At 36.9% G+C, this 16,770-nt stretch overlaps 1 protein-coding gene across 3 annotated transcripts in view; it reads right to left on the bottom strand.

Moving 5' to 3' along the window:
• Nucleotides 1-16,770, bottom strand: part of LOC131071256 (protein MICRORCHIDIA 6) — a 164,057-nt gene that overhangs the window by 113,779 nt on the left and 33,508 nt on the right. For 2 of the 3 annotated variants that reach the window (XM_058007013.2, XM_058007015.2), the window contains exons 2-3: nt 14,673-15,040; nt 14,472-14,597 (exon numbers count right to left, since the gene is read on the bottom strand). In XM_058007013.2, coding sequence (XP_057862996.1) covers nt 14,472-14,501 — 30 coding nt within the window. In that variant the 5' untranslated portion in view covers nt 14,502-14,597; nt 14,673-15,040. Of the gene's footprint in view, nt 1-4,776; nt 4,934-14,471; nt 14,598-14,672; nt 15,041-16,770 lie in introns of all 3 variants that reach the window. The other variant, XM_059210021.1, reaches the window with a different exon arrangement.

Here is a 16,770-nt window from a genome sequence, read left to right as displayed (position 1 = left end):
TCAAAAGAAAGATCATATATGCTGGACCATATATGATGGGAGAATCCAGGTTGTTTATCAAAGATTGACAACTGAACTTCAATCCTCTGCGGCAAAGTATTTCAAAAATCCTTATATGGATCAAACTATATAATTTGTTATAGAAATACTAGCATCAAAGTTCCCAGACTCGGACTCAGCAAGGCTGACTCAACTCGTGACTCGGCAATGACTCGGCAAAATAAAAAAAACCTTGAAATTTAGAGATTTTTAACGATTTAAAACTTGTTTCATGCACCCATTATTGAATAAAGTTTAAAGACACTATAACATCATCAAATAGAAGCTAATTTGATCACATACATAAACATACATCCATCACATACGTAGAAATGTAAAATGTAGCTGAAGGAAATAGAAAACATAGATATATAGAGTTATAAATGTTGTCAAATGTATATAAAATCCATGACATCAAATGTTCTCAAACATATATGTAACTGTAAACAAAAACAAGTCTATGGCTCAGGCTCTAGCTCATCCTCAGCCTCAGCCTTAGAGTAGTCTATCTGCCTCCTACAAAGGCGTCTAAGGTAGGTCCCGGATGACTAAGTAGCCATAGTTTCCGCCTGTGAGGTGCCACAATGATCAACATCAACTGTGCCTATGCCGGATCGTGCTCTATCCTCCTCCTTTGCCATAGCCACAGCGTCAACCTCTTTGTCTGCCAATTCAACCCACTCATGGTCCTCCTCAATGAAGACGGGATTGGTAGACTCAATGATCCACTCAAACACTGGATCGATCTCCGCTAGAGTGATCAGAGAGGAGTCAGTGTCCAAAATCTATCTGGTCGAGTCAAAACGTGACCTACCGCGGCACAAGTCCTGGAGCTCGGACTCGACGAGTTTGTCCATAACTCACTTGACTCGCGAGTCATGCGAGTTATGCGAAAAACACGCAAAGTCCGAGTCACGAGCGACCAAAACTTGCTGAGCCTCACTCAACTTGCCAACTCGGGAAACTCGCCTGACTCACGGCGAGTTTTGATACTCTGACTAGGATTTGGAAACCCTAAAGCAAATTGGGGACCATATGAGGACCTTTGTGAAGGCAAACGAAAACCTTGACGACAAAGACAATGAAATGTATGCTCAAATTTGCTTCAACACCAAACCCTTGCCGCCCCTACCAGTAGCGCTAGAAATAATAATAGATCAAGGAATTTGGAGACAGAAGATCGAAAAAGAAAATCAAATGGTAATTTGCTCTCTGTGCCAATTGAAAGTCCATCACCGTGAGGAAAGCACAAGGTAAGTGATCCTCTGCCCAATAGGGAACAAAAAGAAAAAAAAATGGGACAGCCAAAAAGGACAAGACAAAGATGCACTTGCTAGGATTAAAGTACCATCTACTTTGTAAATCCTATGAAAAGATTCCAACATCCTTAAAAAGTGTCCTAAGGCACTTAGGGTGTACTAGGGAAATAATTTGTAATATTTATTCTCACTATTATTTGTAATACATTCATAAGAGGTGATGGTTCCACTGGCAATGGTAAAGGTTGGTTGTGAACATAATTCTTTAATATTGTTTTCCCCCCTTGTGGACACCTCGAATGGGATAACTAATGACATGGGAAGTGGACAAATGAGGTACCTTTGGGCTTCTCCAAGTGAGCACTTGGAAGAGGCAATAGGTGCCTCTTGGTATTATGTCATTTATTGCATTTAATGCAATGTTTATCTTCCATGTTTGCGTGCCCAAGTTGGAAGGATATTATTGGAGCCAAAACCTATGTCCTTTCAATTTCCATGGAGACAATCCAAGGGTTGGGGTCATTTGGAATGAAGAGCCTTCTTTGGATGCCTTGTTTGGTGATTTGGAGCTCTTGTTATTCTATATAAACAACTCTTTCAATGAAGAATTAATAAGGAACAATTGAATGTAAAGTTACTCAGTAGGAACAAGGACGGGTGGGAGGCATAAGGAGGTTGCTCACAGGCACACAAGTGCTGCCATGTTGGCAGCAAAGAAGAGAACGGAAGTGAATGTATTATAATCACATTTATTGTTGATAATTCATACTTGACCTCTATTTGTGGTGGAGTTTTTTCTCACAAGGTTTCTCCACAATGACTCCTCAACGCCCCCAAAATCCCTACAAGGCCAAAAACACTTCCAAAAGAGAAAATGGCAAGAATAGCTTGCTTCAACAATGCAATATTGAAGAATAATGGTTTAATAATGAAATATACAATGAGATACCTTGCTTATAAAGACAATGTGTGATGTCATATAAACACCTAACAAGACACAAGCATTAAATGCCTAATGCAAATATTCAATGCCTAGATAACTAAAAGGAAATGAGGTGATCATAGCCCCATTATAACTAACTTCTAGAATGCCACCTAGGAACTAAGTGTTACATCCCACTTGTGCCCTAGTTATTAATATGTTGTGATTACACCATGATATGTGTGCCCTAGTGTATATGTGCCATACTTGCACGATGTTTAATGTGCCCTAGTTTTTCATGTTTTAATTGAATGAATGTGCCTTAGTTTTTCACGTTTAAATTGAATGAATATGCTCAGATGTTCATACATTTTGAATGAAGTCAACTATGCTTAGAATGATGATTTGATAAATCATAATGGTAAATTGATGACTTGATAGTTAACATTATGACATGATGTTTTACTTTTGTCAATGATCTATGAAATGTCAGAATAGGACAAATTTTGATCTAGCTCGTTAAAATTGGCCAAGTGTGTGCAGGAGATCGTCATCCTCTGCGAAGGGAGGGAAAGTATCATCAGGTCGGGAGGTAAAGGGAAGAAAGAACTAATGTCGTCTGAAACCCTAACCTTGAGTCAGGTAGTCTTGTGATTGACCTTGTCAAACTGTGTCAATTGTTGCATCAGGTAACCCTAGTTGGCCGTGCAGAGATTTTAGGGTTCACAACCCTAGGGTTTTGATTGTGTTTTCGTGGTAATTCGCTACTAATATTATTATTGAAATTTTAATTAATTATTTAAATTTCACAGAGGTTCATGTTTTATCATGTAAATATATTTATATATATAAATATATGAAAATGTTTTACAAAACTCTAGCAAAGGTAAAGTTCATTTAAAAATAAAAATAAAAAGAAATATAAATATATATACACCATGGGTCAAATTCCTTTTGGTAATATTGCTAAGCAAAGTGTATTAGAATAGCAAGATATAAAAATAAACATTTTACCCTCCCTTCCTAGCGCTAAATTCATTAAAGTTCTTAAGGCTATTTGATTTGATAGATTTATAATTCTATCAGGCTATTAAGGAAGTTTACAAAAAAAAACGTAACATATATGAACGATTAAAAACGCATAAGTCTCTTTCAATTCATTGAATTGATATGTATATATAATATCAACTTTTGCATGTTATGAAAGAAGAAGCTTCAAAAAAAAATGAAAAGAAAGCATCAGGCATTCTTCCTATGTGAGGATGGGAGTCTTCTACAAGAAGCCAAAATGCAAATCCCGTGAGGAAGCAAACACAGATGACGTGACCTTTCCTAGCGGATTAAAGAAAAGATGCCTGGTATTAGGGCATGGGAAGGAAGCAAAATGTGTTTGGGAATACATAAGGGGTTTGGGGAAAAAAAACGATGCACTTCTTGCTATTTCCAACAGCGAAAAAGGAGGGTTCTGCTCCACGTATTTACCATTTTCGGCTCTGCAAATATCATATTTTTGCCCCACGACTTACCAGTTACAGCTCTACATTTTCAAGAGCGGAGGATTTGATAAGAGGAAGGGTGCTGGAACACATTCTCAGACGTATTTCTTCCTTATACAGGTCATGTGCTTTTTCTAAGCTGAAGGGAATAAATTATGCTTCTATTTGTTGTCTTAGAACCATATTTGGAAAAAAGAAACTATAATCTTGAATCTGCATGGTTTTCTTTATGTTTTGATGAAAATAGTAGAGTTTTCAAGGGTTAAGGAAAAAGAAACCCACCCTTGTTTGTTTTCTGATCATTTATGTCTGCAAACTGAGTTAATATATATGAAGAAATAAATTTATATTTGTCCCAATTTTTGATACACAAGCATACTGTATATACACAGTAAGGCTGTGCGTATACAGCATGTCTGTGTATATATAGAAGGCTGAGTATTAAATTTCTAAATTAGAACAGTATACACATGTTGAAGCGCCTTGTAATGTATAGTTGAGAGTGCATTCTTGACAGACGGGAAACAATAGACTCAGGGTTTGATATTTTGTGATTCAAGAAGAATTAAACTAAAACCCTTGAACAAAAAACACTATAACATATTGTGTTAAAAGCTACAGCTGAGAACAACTCTCTGTCAGAAAAAAAATATATTGAGATTAAGAACAGCAGGGGTGGTTGAGTTCTTTTTTTTTACCTGAAAATGTGGAAAACAAGAATTACCTTCTAGCTGGAAACAACATGAAGGTTTATAGTGATTATATATATATATATATATATATATATATATATATACACACTTTTATCATATACTTGTAAGTGTATATGAGTTTGGGTTATAACCAAAAAACTATAGAATTAAGCTGATTGAAGACATATAAAAACATTATGCCTCAGTATAGAGGATGTACAGGTCCAAGAGACTTGTAATATGAAGAATTTACCTCTTTATCGAGCTATTTCAAATTTGTCTAAGTCTAAACAGTCAAAACAGCAATAAGAATAAATTCTCTGATTGAGATTACCATCCCTAGATTATGAATTTAACTAATACCCTACCCTAGGAAGGTAGTGGGTAGAAGGGCACAGCTGCACCACGATGCAGATAGCATCTCCGTTGGAAAGAACACCCTGAAGTTGTCAGGACAGCAGAGACATGTCAGGCAGGGCACAGCTGCACCACGATGCAGATAGCATCTCCGTTGGAAAGAACACCCTGAAGTTGTCAGGACAGCAGAGACATGTCAGGCATGGTTTACATACCATATTTAAGGGTGAATGTATAGCTAGCGGCTCTTATGCCCCACACTTTTCCATTCCAGGGAAATAGTTGTATCATTACAAATCATTGCATTCAAGAATTAGAAGAGATAAACAATAACTTTTAAGTGCATTAGTGTCGATAACAAAAGAATATTAAACAATTGAATGGTCATAGTTCCTAAATGGGTTCAGTTGAACCTACTTGACCCTAGAAATATGTCGAGTAGGGTGGTGATCATTGACAGCATGTGTAATCGTGCTTGCAGTGTTTAAACCTTGGCCAAGGTGGTGTTGCATAAAGCATGCTACCATCAAATCATTAGTACCAGATACACCCCTAGTTAGGAGCACCATACTAGTTGGGAGTTACCCATAGTGTATGGCCAACTAGCTGTGTAGGTCCTATAACACCAAGTCTCGGATGACATGAATTCCACTTCCCATTACCTCCCTTCGAAGGGTTGGGCCAATCCAGTCGGATATGGCACAGGGGACTAGTAAGTCTGTGGTTGGACGGAAAAGCGCCTTGATGATACTTTCCCTCCTCACTGGTATCTTGATAAAGTTATGAAGTTCAGAATGTTAGCATCAAATGAAATGTACTCTTTAAACCCTCTCTTTTCATTTTAATGCAATGTGTTAAATACTTTCATATCTTCTGTTCATGTTTTTGGTTAGTTCATTATGATGCAATTCTCAATAAAAGCTAGTTAGAGCTAGTTACTTTCAGACATTTGTTCATACTCAAAAAAAAAAAAAGTCTTCCCTTATATGTTAATTTGCAATATTCATGTTAACAATTATATTCATTTCAGGATGTTATTTCGTTTTAGCATATTACACTAAGTAAATTTAACATATGAAATGTCCCCACTAATAACTAGTTAGATACCTAAAATTATTCACACTAACACCCCACCTTAAGTGCAACTTAGGGAGATGAATTTATTGTGCAAATGATGCAAGATGCAAAGATGAAAAGATGGGTCCCCACTACTAGGCCATGTTAGGTACCCATGTACAAAGCAAATGCAATTGCAATCTCTCACAATAGGAGAAAACGAGAAAACCCATTGGGACAAAACTCCTCTCCAAAAGAGAAAAAAGATACAATCAAGGATAGCATGGACGACTCAAGATAACCCCCAAGAACTACATCCATCATAAAAAGATCCATCACAAATTCAATCAATCTCCTTCCATACAAAGGATGACAAGAGAGACCATACAACCCCCCCATAATGAGACATGCTACAAAGAAGCACTGGAAGTATTCTGTGGAGCAAGTCCCACTACAAAGGAACAACTGGAAAACTCTCAAATTGGCACAACCCTAGAATTTGATGAAGCAACAGTTGATTGACAAATGATCTAGAACTGAAATAAAGTGCAATGATCAAAACAGCACCTTTCTAGGTGAGAATATGTCCAGGTAACACTTTAGGGTACTCATCAGGCAAAAACTGATATACAATGTCCCTTGGGCTGAAAATGGAGAAAGTGAATAGATGGTTGGATAGAGCTCCTCAATACCTTTCCAACGCCGCAAGAATCACGAAAAGCATAGATTGTGGCAAAAAGTTGTGAGCTTAGGAGCCAGAAATGAATATTTGACTACAAAAAAATGGCACCAAACAGCAAAAACTCCAAGAAATATCTACTCCACTAGAAAGTACACTAAACCATCTTTTCGACGATATGTTGTTTTCAAAAAACCAACTTCGTATGTGAAGTTATAGCCATTTTCGTGATAGAGGCAAAGTTGCAAAGAAGCAAAAAAAAATTAGCACCCATGGGGCTAGCCCCTAGGCACACATGTGACTGCACGAGCATGGGGGGCAAAAAAGCACCCTACTACTAGCAATAGCAACACCCCTAGGGTATAGCAAGGCTAGGGTAGCGGGCCAAAATTCGCACCACTCAAGGCATTTAGCCCGCAAATTACCATGTAACCATGCAAGAGAGGTTGAGCTGTTAGGCATGGGGCGAAACAAACAATCGATCAGCAAATCATATAAACCATGCAATAAAACTAATGATTTTTAATATTAAAAAAACACTAAAATAAAATTGCCTTTCATACCCAAAATAAATAACAAGGTACCAACAATTGTCACGACCATGTGCCTAAAACAATACCATGCACAGTGATGTATGCAAAAGCCAAAAAATTAAAATATGCCCTAGTTTAATGTCAAATCCGCAGAGGAATATTCTCTGTGTAGGAGAGGGGTTATTTTTCCTTCGACAAACCATACGATCATACAATGCAACCAACTATGGATCTCTACAACCATACGGGCAATAATGATGACAAAAAAACCCCTATCCCCCCCCCCCCCATCGAAGTCTCAAAATTCGACTATTTGACAATTGATCTTTGGGTTCTCAAACCATTCAAACGCAATGGCCATGTCATAATTCTCTCAAAGTGCCCTAAAATTTCAGCTGCCCCCTAGATCCAGCAGCTAAAACCCTACTTGAAAACCTTGTTGATCAAACAAAATATAACCAAATTTGACAGAACAAAAGGCAAACCTGACTTTCTTTGATGCCCTAGATTCAACAGTGAGGTCCTTGAAACCCCAATATGCACTCGACAAATCTTCAAGACATATTGATAACTCTCAGATTTGGGAAGATGTCTATAGCACTTGAGCTCTGATACCATGTAGGAGTAGATAGGTGATTCCTCAACACCCTCAAAAACCATGCAAGACCAAAAACACTTCCACGAAAGAGAATAGCAAGAATAGCTTGATCCAACAATGCAATATTGAGTAATGGTTGAATAATGAAATATACAATGAGATACCTTACTTATAAAGGCAATGTGTGATGCAGTATGCATAACTAAAAGTAAATGAGGTGAACATGGCCCCATTATAACGAACTTTTAGAATGCCAGCTAGGCCCTGTTGTGACGTTTTTACACCACCCCATTCCAAATGGGGACCCCCTACTTTTTTAGGCCCTCTTGATCTTTTGGTCTTGGTTTTCAAGATCTTTTCGCGGCAATCTCGTCAATCCTCTTGGTCTAGAGTTTGTTTTGTCCGTTTCAGGGTTTCATCCTACATACTTGGATTTGAGGCCTTTCCTTTAGGGTTTTTGAAAAACTGAACATTGCATTGGAATCAGGACTCTTCAAGGAACCCGCATGTGAAATTTGAGCGAATTCTGAGCAACTTTCTATTTTTAGAAAGTTTCTATTTTTTAGGGATTTCATTGCCTCCCAAATTGGTCTAATTTTGCCAAAAATCAAACTTAATATTTTTAGCAGTTTCTATTTTAATGTCATCTCGTCCTGTTTTGCCCTGATCCTAACAATTTTGAAACACTTACTATTTTTGGCAGGTTCTTCACAGGCAGACACTGGAGACTGAACATTCCTTAAGAATCGTCTAAATCCAGAAAGTCGAAAAAGCAGGCTACTGATCAGAAAAAATGGCTAAGTGTGAATTCATTCCAGAAGTGTGTCTTTTCATCCATCATGATTAAAAACAGCATATTCTTCAGAAAGAAAGCTCATCTCTTATCGGACATTTCATGAAGATCCTTCAAGAGATCCCAGATCTCTTTAGTTGTTTTACCTGAAGGCACCTAAGGGAGTTGATCATCTGTGATGGATAACTTGATAAGCATGACAGCTTCTCGATTCTTCACATCATATTTGTCTTGATCATCACCTGCTATTATAGGACGAGATTCCTTGCCCAAAACAATCTGATCAAGGCAACAATACTCAAAAATTGAGAACATCCTCTACTTCCAAGTATTAAAGTTTTGTCCGTTGAACTTTTGACTGCTTTCCAACATGACATTCGTCAATGCTGCAATCCCTCTTATTTTCTTATGCACGAAAAACGAAGTCAAACTGCAAATTTAAAACTCAAATTTTTTTGTCAAAAAATTAATTAAAAAAACTGTAGCAGTTGTTGGTACAAGTTCCGAAAAATCTGGAAAATAGAAGCAAGGCCCTGACATAGAACCCAAGGCGTTGAAAGGCTGGCACAAAACCCAAGGTTCGAATTTCTGGAAAAAATCCAAAAAAAAAATTATCTACAAATTTGAGCGCTTGATTTTTTTCAAAAAAAAAAATCAAAAGAAAATAATATGCAAAAAAACTGATTTTTCTTAAAAAAAAATAGCAAAAAAACTACGAGGTTGTCAGGTGTCAAACCCTAGCCACTGAAAATAATGGGCTGTGAAATAATATATGCCGTTGAAAATCGCAGGTAAAAAAAACTAGGGCAAGTCGCTAGTAGAAATTTGTCTAAGAAAATAAATCACAATTTTTCCAAAAATCGTGTTTGTAGAAGTCACGTTGCACACCTCACACGAACAAGGGTGCAAAAGACAATAATCATGTCACGCGAAAATCGTCGCCCAAAAGAAAAGTCGCTTAGGAAAACCCCATCACAGGTAAAATAAAATTGTGGCGTCGTTTAAAACGCGAAAAAATTGCGTCAAAAATCTATGCCGACGGAAGTGCGGGAAAAACCAGACGTGGGTTGGGAAAAAATAACGCAAAAGTCGCCAGAAACCCACAAAAATCGCATCGAAAAAAAACTTCCACTGCCCAACAAACCCTAAATCGTGAAAATCAGATCGCAAAAATAGCAAAAAAAACCACGAACCTTCATGAACTCTTGCACAAAAAAAACTTCGTTTTTGAAAAAAACTTTCAAAAACGGTAAAACCCTAGCTTGCGAAATTGAATCAGCAATCAGATTTTTTCATAAACAAATCTCTTAAAAAATTTCTAGAAAATTGTTTCCAGGTAGAAGGGCACGAAAAATTTCTTCAAGTTCGTCACCCGCTCTGATACCATGAAAAATTATTGCTCAAATAATCAGATTAATCTATTCAACGATATACAACCGTATATAAAGAGTTTACAAGACGATGTTCTATAAAAAGAACAAATCATTAAAGTGAATGACTAAAAAGCTAAATGCTAAATAAAGCTTAAAAGCAAATTAAATAAAAGCTTAACTATGCGTCTTTAATAAAGAAGCAATATTTAACACTTAATGAGCTAAAAACTAAAAAGCTAAATGACCATTAAACAAGGAACTAAATATAGGTGACTAAAATATAACTAAATATTCTAATAGAAAGCATGAAAATCTTCTAAGTCTGGGAAAATCACTTCAAATCCAAATGTGGCATCTTGAATCTGGAAAACAGTCGAAAAGTGACCAAGTCTGGAATGAAGCAAGTCAGTTTCCTCCATGTAGTGGAAATAACATCCAAAGTTAGGGATGAGCACTAAAAAGGGAGTGCCAAGGAAAATTGGCAAGGTTGAAAATTCCATCATCATAGTGAAATGGCGCCCAGGTCAAAGGTAGGGCGCTGAATGGGGGTGGTGGAGGAATTTCCTCCACTCCCCAAAATTCCTTGCACATAGTGCTTTGGCGCCCAAGCAGGGCTGAGGGCGCCAAATGGGGGGTGCTCTGGAAAAAGTTTAAAATTGTGAAATTCCTCCATGATGAGGAATTAGCGCCCAAGGAGAGTGATGGACGTCAAAATGATGGTGTCAAGGAAAACATGAAAATGGTGAAATTTACCTCAAAACATGAATTCCATGCCCAAAACAAAAGATGAAAATTCTCCAAGGCAAGGAAATTGAAGGTCAAGGAAAGAAAGTTGAATCCCAAGGCACCATGGAAAGGTCAAAAAGGTCAAATTCCTTTGCCATATGTTTTCCACGCCTAAGTCCAAGCCAGAGCGTTGAATGGAAGGCAAGAAGAGAAAGCAAGAAAAGAAAATTCCTCCATATGGTCATTCCAACACCCAAGATTAGAATTCCAAGCAAGGAAGAAATCACGCTTGAGGAAGAAATTGAGAGAAGGAAAATGCCCTCAGGGAAGAATTCAAAATTCCCCTCCCAGGCATGGAAATTTGCCAAAGAATAAAGAAATTTCAAGAAAAGAAGAAAAATTGGCCAAGTGAGAGAAGTTTCTCTAACCTGAATCCCGGAGCTAAAAATGGAAAAATTCCTAAATTCCAGGAAAGTGGAAAAATTGAATTAGTGTTGAAAATTCCTTCCTTCATGATAGAATTCTTGGAAAAAGTGGAAAATTGACTAAGTGTTGGAAATTCCTTCCTTCGGAACACAATTCCAGGAAAGTGGAAAAATTGACTAAGTGTTGGAAATTCCTTCCAACGGGATAGAATTCTTGGAAATCATGAAAAATTGGCTAAGGCATGAAGAATATCCTTCCTCAGGGGTAAAGTACAATCAAGGTCAAGAATGGGCACCAAACGAAGGGTATGGATAATTTTTCCTCCTCGAGCAAAATTCCTTCACCATGTGTTTTTAGCACCCAAGTTGGAGATGAAGTCCTAGACAAAATTTCTTTCCAAAGGAGAGTTCCTTCACAACATGAATTCCATGCCAGGATGAATTGAAGGTGAAAAGAAATTCTAAGGCAAGGAAGGAATCAAGGATGAATTGAACAAGAAAATTCTTTTGAAAAATCCATTTCCGGGCATCCAAAATAATCCAAATTTCAAAATGATGATAAATTTGGAATCATGATATAATTTTCTCTCTCCTGGACCTCGGAACTCAAATTTGAAAAAATTCCTAAAAAATAGATGTTGAAAATTGATGAAAAATTCCAAGACAAGGCAAATTCAAAATCTCAAGAAAATTCTTCCCAGATAAAGCTTTCTCTCTCTAGGAGTTTTCTCTCTCCAAAGGTTTCTCGCCAAGTGGCAGCCAGGTCAACGCATGCTGAGGTAGTGGAGCATCTTTTTGCATGTAGCCGTCACATTTAAGGCATTATGGCTGACTCTTTTTGCATGCAGCCATCGCATGTTGAGATGATGGGCATTTATGGAAGCATGAGCAGTTTTGCATGGAAGAATCTTTATTGCATGTTGGGCAAATTTGATGAAGATGGTGCATTTAATGCACAAGTGGACGCCATTTTGGGCATGTAGGAATTTATTGTAAATGGGAAAAGTGGGCATTTAATGAATATTCCCACCTTATTGCATCATGTGTGGGAATTTTTTAGGGCAAACCCTAATTAGGGTTTTGCATGAAGCCTATATAAGGGGGTGACCGCTTCATTTGTAAAGCAAGGAGATTTGTATGAAATTGTTGCAATAAGTTTTATGAGATGATAACAGTGAAACATTGTTCTCTGATGGTGTCCACTTAAGTTATTTTTCAAAACTTGCATGGTTTCACATTCCTCACTTAGAGTAGAAGTAGTATAGTGCTTTGATTTCAATGGAGAATGTAATGGTGTTTGATGAATTTCCATGGTTCATACTTTTTGCATCTTGTCGATTATAAGTTGCAGTGTAAAGTTAGCCTGAACCCCCAAATCTATGCTAAGTTTGATTGTGAATAGTTGTTTGGATTGCGTTGTGTTAGGTATTCAAATGCACTTTCTCAATTCGAAAATCCTTCAATATCCTCAGAAGATTGCACCAATTCTTGCGAAATTGTAGTTAAACTTGGCGAAGCAGAGCTCTGTTTATTTGGAATTTGTCCACTAAAGCATTATCTATTGAGATCATTGCCCTTAGGAGTATATTTAGATCCTTCTAACCCTTTCCCCTTTAATTTCGGTTCATTCCTGTTCAGTTCGTTTGAAGCAGAAGCATCACAGAATTGCTATATCTGATGATGAAGTTCCAGCCACATCAAAGAAATGAAAGAACGATCCCAACGTAAGTCCCCTTGGATGACCGGCATATCACATCAAGCCAACTGAGTCACGTTCATTGTAGATAGGAACCTTGGAGTCTATTGTTTGGTCTTCCTACAATCTTAGCACACATCGCACCTTGATCAAGAGAGTGTGAAGTGACCATTAAGCAACTTTATTCTGTGTCAGACATTGTCATAAAAAACACGTCAACGGGACCTAAGTAAACATAACATGTGAATATGTCCCTGTAGACACCTAAAATTGTCTTGTTTAATTAAATAAATATTTTTATTTATTTAATTATTTTATCCTAAGTCTTCTATTAATTAAATAATTTTTTATTTATTTAATTAATTCATTAATCCTCTTCTAAGCCTTTCCTCATTTAAATAAATACTTTTATTTATTTAAATTATCCTTTTCCTAAATTAAATAAATATTTTATTTATTTAATTGATCCCACTTCCTCTATTAATTAAATAAATCTTTATTTATTTAATTAATTCATTAGCCTTTCCTATCCATGACACATGTCATTGATCTCTTAATTCTTCTCTTACCTACCCCCTTTATCATTTAATTATTTCCTCTACCTACCCTTTAATCCTAGCCGACCATTTATCTTTACACCTCTCAATCTTATCCCTCCATTCCTTTAAGTGTCTTCTATATACGAAGATACTCTCCTTCATTATCACCTAATGACAGACTTAAGCCTTATTGCGATCAAGCTATCAACCACATTTCTGTCCTTTGTTGACATCTTGTGCACACATAAAATCTGAGAGCAAATATATCAAACAAGATCAATGGAGATAAGAAGAAATGGAGATTGAAACCCTACTAGATATGTGAATGGTATATTTGATTTATTTTGTTTGTTTGCATGGTCTTAGGTATCTTCATTTGTGTATGGTGAATTGTTTTCATTGTTAGGCTAGGGTTTTGTGGTTGGATCTTTGTTAGACTTTCAATATTGTTGTTTTCACTATCCATTTTCACCGTATACAGTCCCCACTAATAACTAGTTTGGTACATAGCCTTATTCACAATAACAGCTATGGGATGCTCTTATGTTGCTGATTTGTGCCTCTTTGCTGCTATCTTATGGTGATGTTATTTGTTGTTTATTGTTGTTATAAGTTCACATAAGGTAGTGTTAATAAGCATGACATGTAGGCTGATTTTTGACATCACTAAGAAGGATCTAAGCATAGTTTTTTTGCAATAAGGCAACTTAATTTTCAGATTTGCATATAAGTTTAAGGTTTCCATGTCATAGTTCTCCAAGCCTTGTATCTCACCGTTTAATTGGTTTATTGGATAGAGATTGAATTTTACAACCTTTGGTATTGAACTTGTAAAAGCACAAGGCAAACAATAAACGAGGATCACAAAGCGAACAAGTAGCAAATGCCCAAAATGTGGGAACCCTTAACCACGAGGAGACCCCAAATGAAAAGAATCAGGAGAACAATAGAATGGGGCAGGGAGCAATGAGCAAAGAACACTAAGGATGGATGAGGAAGCAAGGACAAGAGGGGAAGAACTATGTAATGTTCCCCAATAATTAAAATTGTGAAAGTAAATATGACATAATATTAATTATTTTATATTAATATTCTAGCCTTGGATTAATATAAATAATTAATATTGTTAACACATATTGTTAACGCGTTGTTGAATAAAGTTAAATTATGTAATTCTTAAGGTAGTTCATAGAACTAACTTGCTCGATGAATAAAAAGGCATGGCATGAGTTTGAAGAATCATGCCTGGAGAAGAAGAATTGAAACTGGTGTATGGATTATTACACACCTCGAAGCACATAAACCTTTCGTCAGCCATTGGCTGGCCTACTGGTCTCGTGGTTTTGAGAAGAGACAATATCGAAGGTGCAGAGTGTTGTCCGTGGGGGAGTTCGTGGTATACGTTGCAAATAGGCTGTTCATACACGCGAAGTTAGCAAAAGCTATCGCAAGGGAGTAGAGGACTGAAAACGACACTAATATACATTACCTTCCCGCATATGAGAATTCCGCACAGCGACAGTGAACACCGCCTCTGTGTCTGGGAAACCCGATAACAGGTTGAAGAGTGAAATGGCTATGCGACAGTGAACATCGCCTCTGTGTCTAGGAAACCCGATAATGGGTTGAAGTGTGAAAACGGGAGTCTCCGCAATGGGGTGTCGTGCCAGTAGATCTGTGCGGGAGATGGTGCAGAATAGGATTTGATGTCGGAGGACCGAGAAGCTATTGTTAGTATTCTGAATACCATAGAACTCAGGGAATGTGATCGAATGGTAATCATTTTTCTGGTAAATTCAGTGGAAGTCACTGCAGTTCTTGGAGGCTTCTATTGCGAGTTTGGTGGTACATGTAGCCCTGCAACAGCAATCACAGTTTTATCATCAGGTGCACCACAACTGATATCCCTCTCCTTTGTTCTTTATGGAATGTTTAATGTCTGAGAATAATGATTACCCACGTCTGCTATGTAATCAAAATGATTTAAGATACTATGCGTTTAATAGACAAGGGAGACTCCAAATTAAAGCTGTATAAAAACGTTCATTATCATTGGTTGTGTTGTGTAAACAAGTATCCATTTTATATTGAGCAAGTTCTTGCTAGGGAATTTTACAAACAAATACAAGAATTGGAAAAGCTACCACCCATAGTCAAAGAAAGACATTTGAAATAGGCTTGAAAGTATTTTAATGCAACACTACAACGGTTAAAATTGACACTCTAACACAGAAATAGCCAGTGGAGGAAAACATTCAAAGCATAAACCAAGAAGAAGAGAGTGAATTTGAGAAAGAAGAAAAGGATATTCTAAAATAAAGAACCACGGAACAATTTCAATCCAAGCTAAAGAAATCAAAGTTGGGAGAAAAAGGATCAAAGGGTAGGAAGTCACACAAAGCCAAATTGGGAATTGCAAGCAATGCAAAGGGTTAGACGAAACTAAGATCAAGGAACGGAATCACCCTTCCCAAGTTGCCATGACATCCATAACATGGAATGTCAAGGGATTCAACACCCCTACCAACAATCATGGATAGACTTGCTCATGCTACACGAAAAAAAGATAGGTCAAGGAGAAGCCAAAAAATTGACATTGAGATGGAGACAATGGGAAGGCATATTTGAAGATGCACATGGAGCCTCAAGAGGAATAAGAATAATCTAGAACCCAACTAGAATGACGATAAAAAAAGTGATGGCAAGCCAAGCATGGCAAGTAATTAATATCAAAATCCCAACGATAAAAGAGGAAGTACTTCTGATCAATGTCTATAAATCGACAGGAATTAATAAGAAAAAAGAAGTATGAAGCTAAATCACAAAAATTATGCAATCATTGATCGAGAAGAGGATTATTCTAAGGGAAGACTAGTTGCAAGACATTGCTCCGATTCTACTCAGAAAGGTAATCAACAAAGGCACAAATGCGGCTGACTTCAAATAAGAAAGGAAGTTGATGGATAAATACCCATGAAATTTTGGCTAGGAAAGAAATTTTTCGGCAACAGAAATCCAAATAAAATTGGCTCAAAGAAGTCGATAGAAACACCAAATATTTCCACAATATGAATAAGGCAAAGAGAAGCAGAAATAAAAAATCTGAAATAATAAACTTAGAAGGTCTCAATATTCAAACAAAAGAAAAGATTGGAAGGGAGACAGTGACATACTTTGAAGAACTCCACAATACCAATTACTATATGTCATGCATGAAACTACCAAGAAAGATATGAGAAATACTAGAAAAAAGAATAAAATAAGGAAATTCTTTTGGAAGGGCAATAATGAGTAAAAGAAAATCACACTCATTATGTGGGATAAGAAATGCAGTCTAGAGGATGCAAACGAGGGGCTTGCAACAATGGTCAACTATGAATATGGCCCTTAAAGCAAAGCTCGTTTAGAACATATTCAACAAGAACCCACAAAGATGGATTAAAGTGCTTCAACATAAATACTTAGACACACTTGATCCAACCAAAATACTTATAGTAACGAATCCTCTTGCTGGCTCCGCAATCTGGAAATTCATGATGTCATGCACAAACCTAATCAGAAATCATATAACATAGGACATTAAAATG

Source organism: Cryptomeria japonica, chromosome 8 (genome assembly GCF_030272615.1).
Source record: "Cryptomeria japonica chromosome 8, Sugi_1.0, whole genome shotgun sequence".
NCBI classification, from domain to species: Eukaryota; Viridiplantae; Streptophyta; class Pinopsida; order Cupressales; family Cupressaceae; genus Cryptomeria; species Cryptomeria japonica.
The sequence above is the reverse complement of the archived record's forward strand: the minus strand, read 5'-3'. Positions and strand labels throughout refer to the sequence as shown.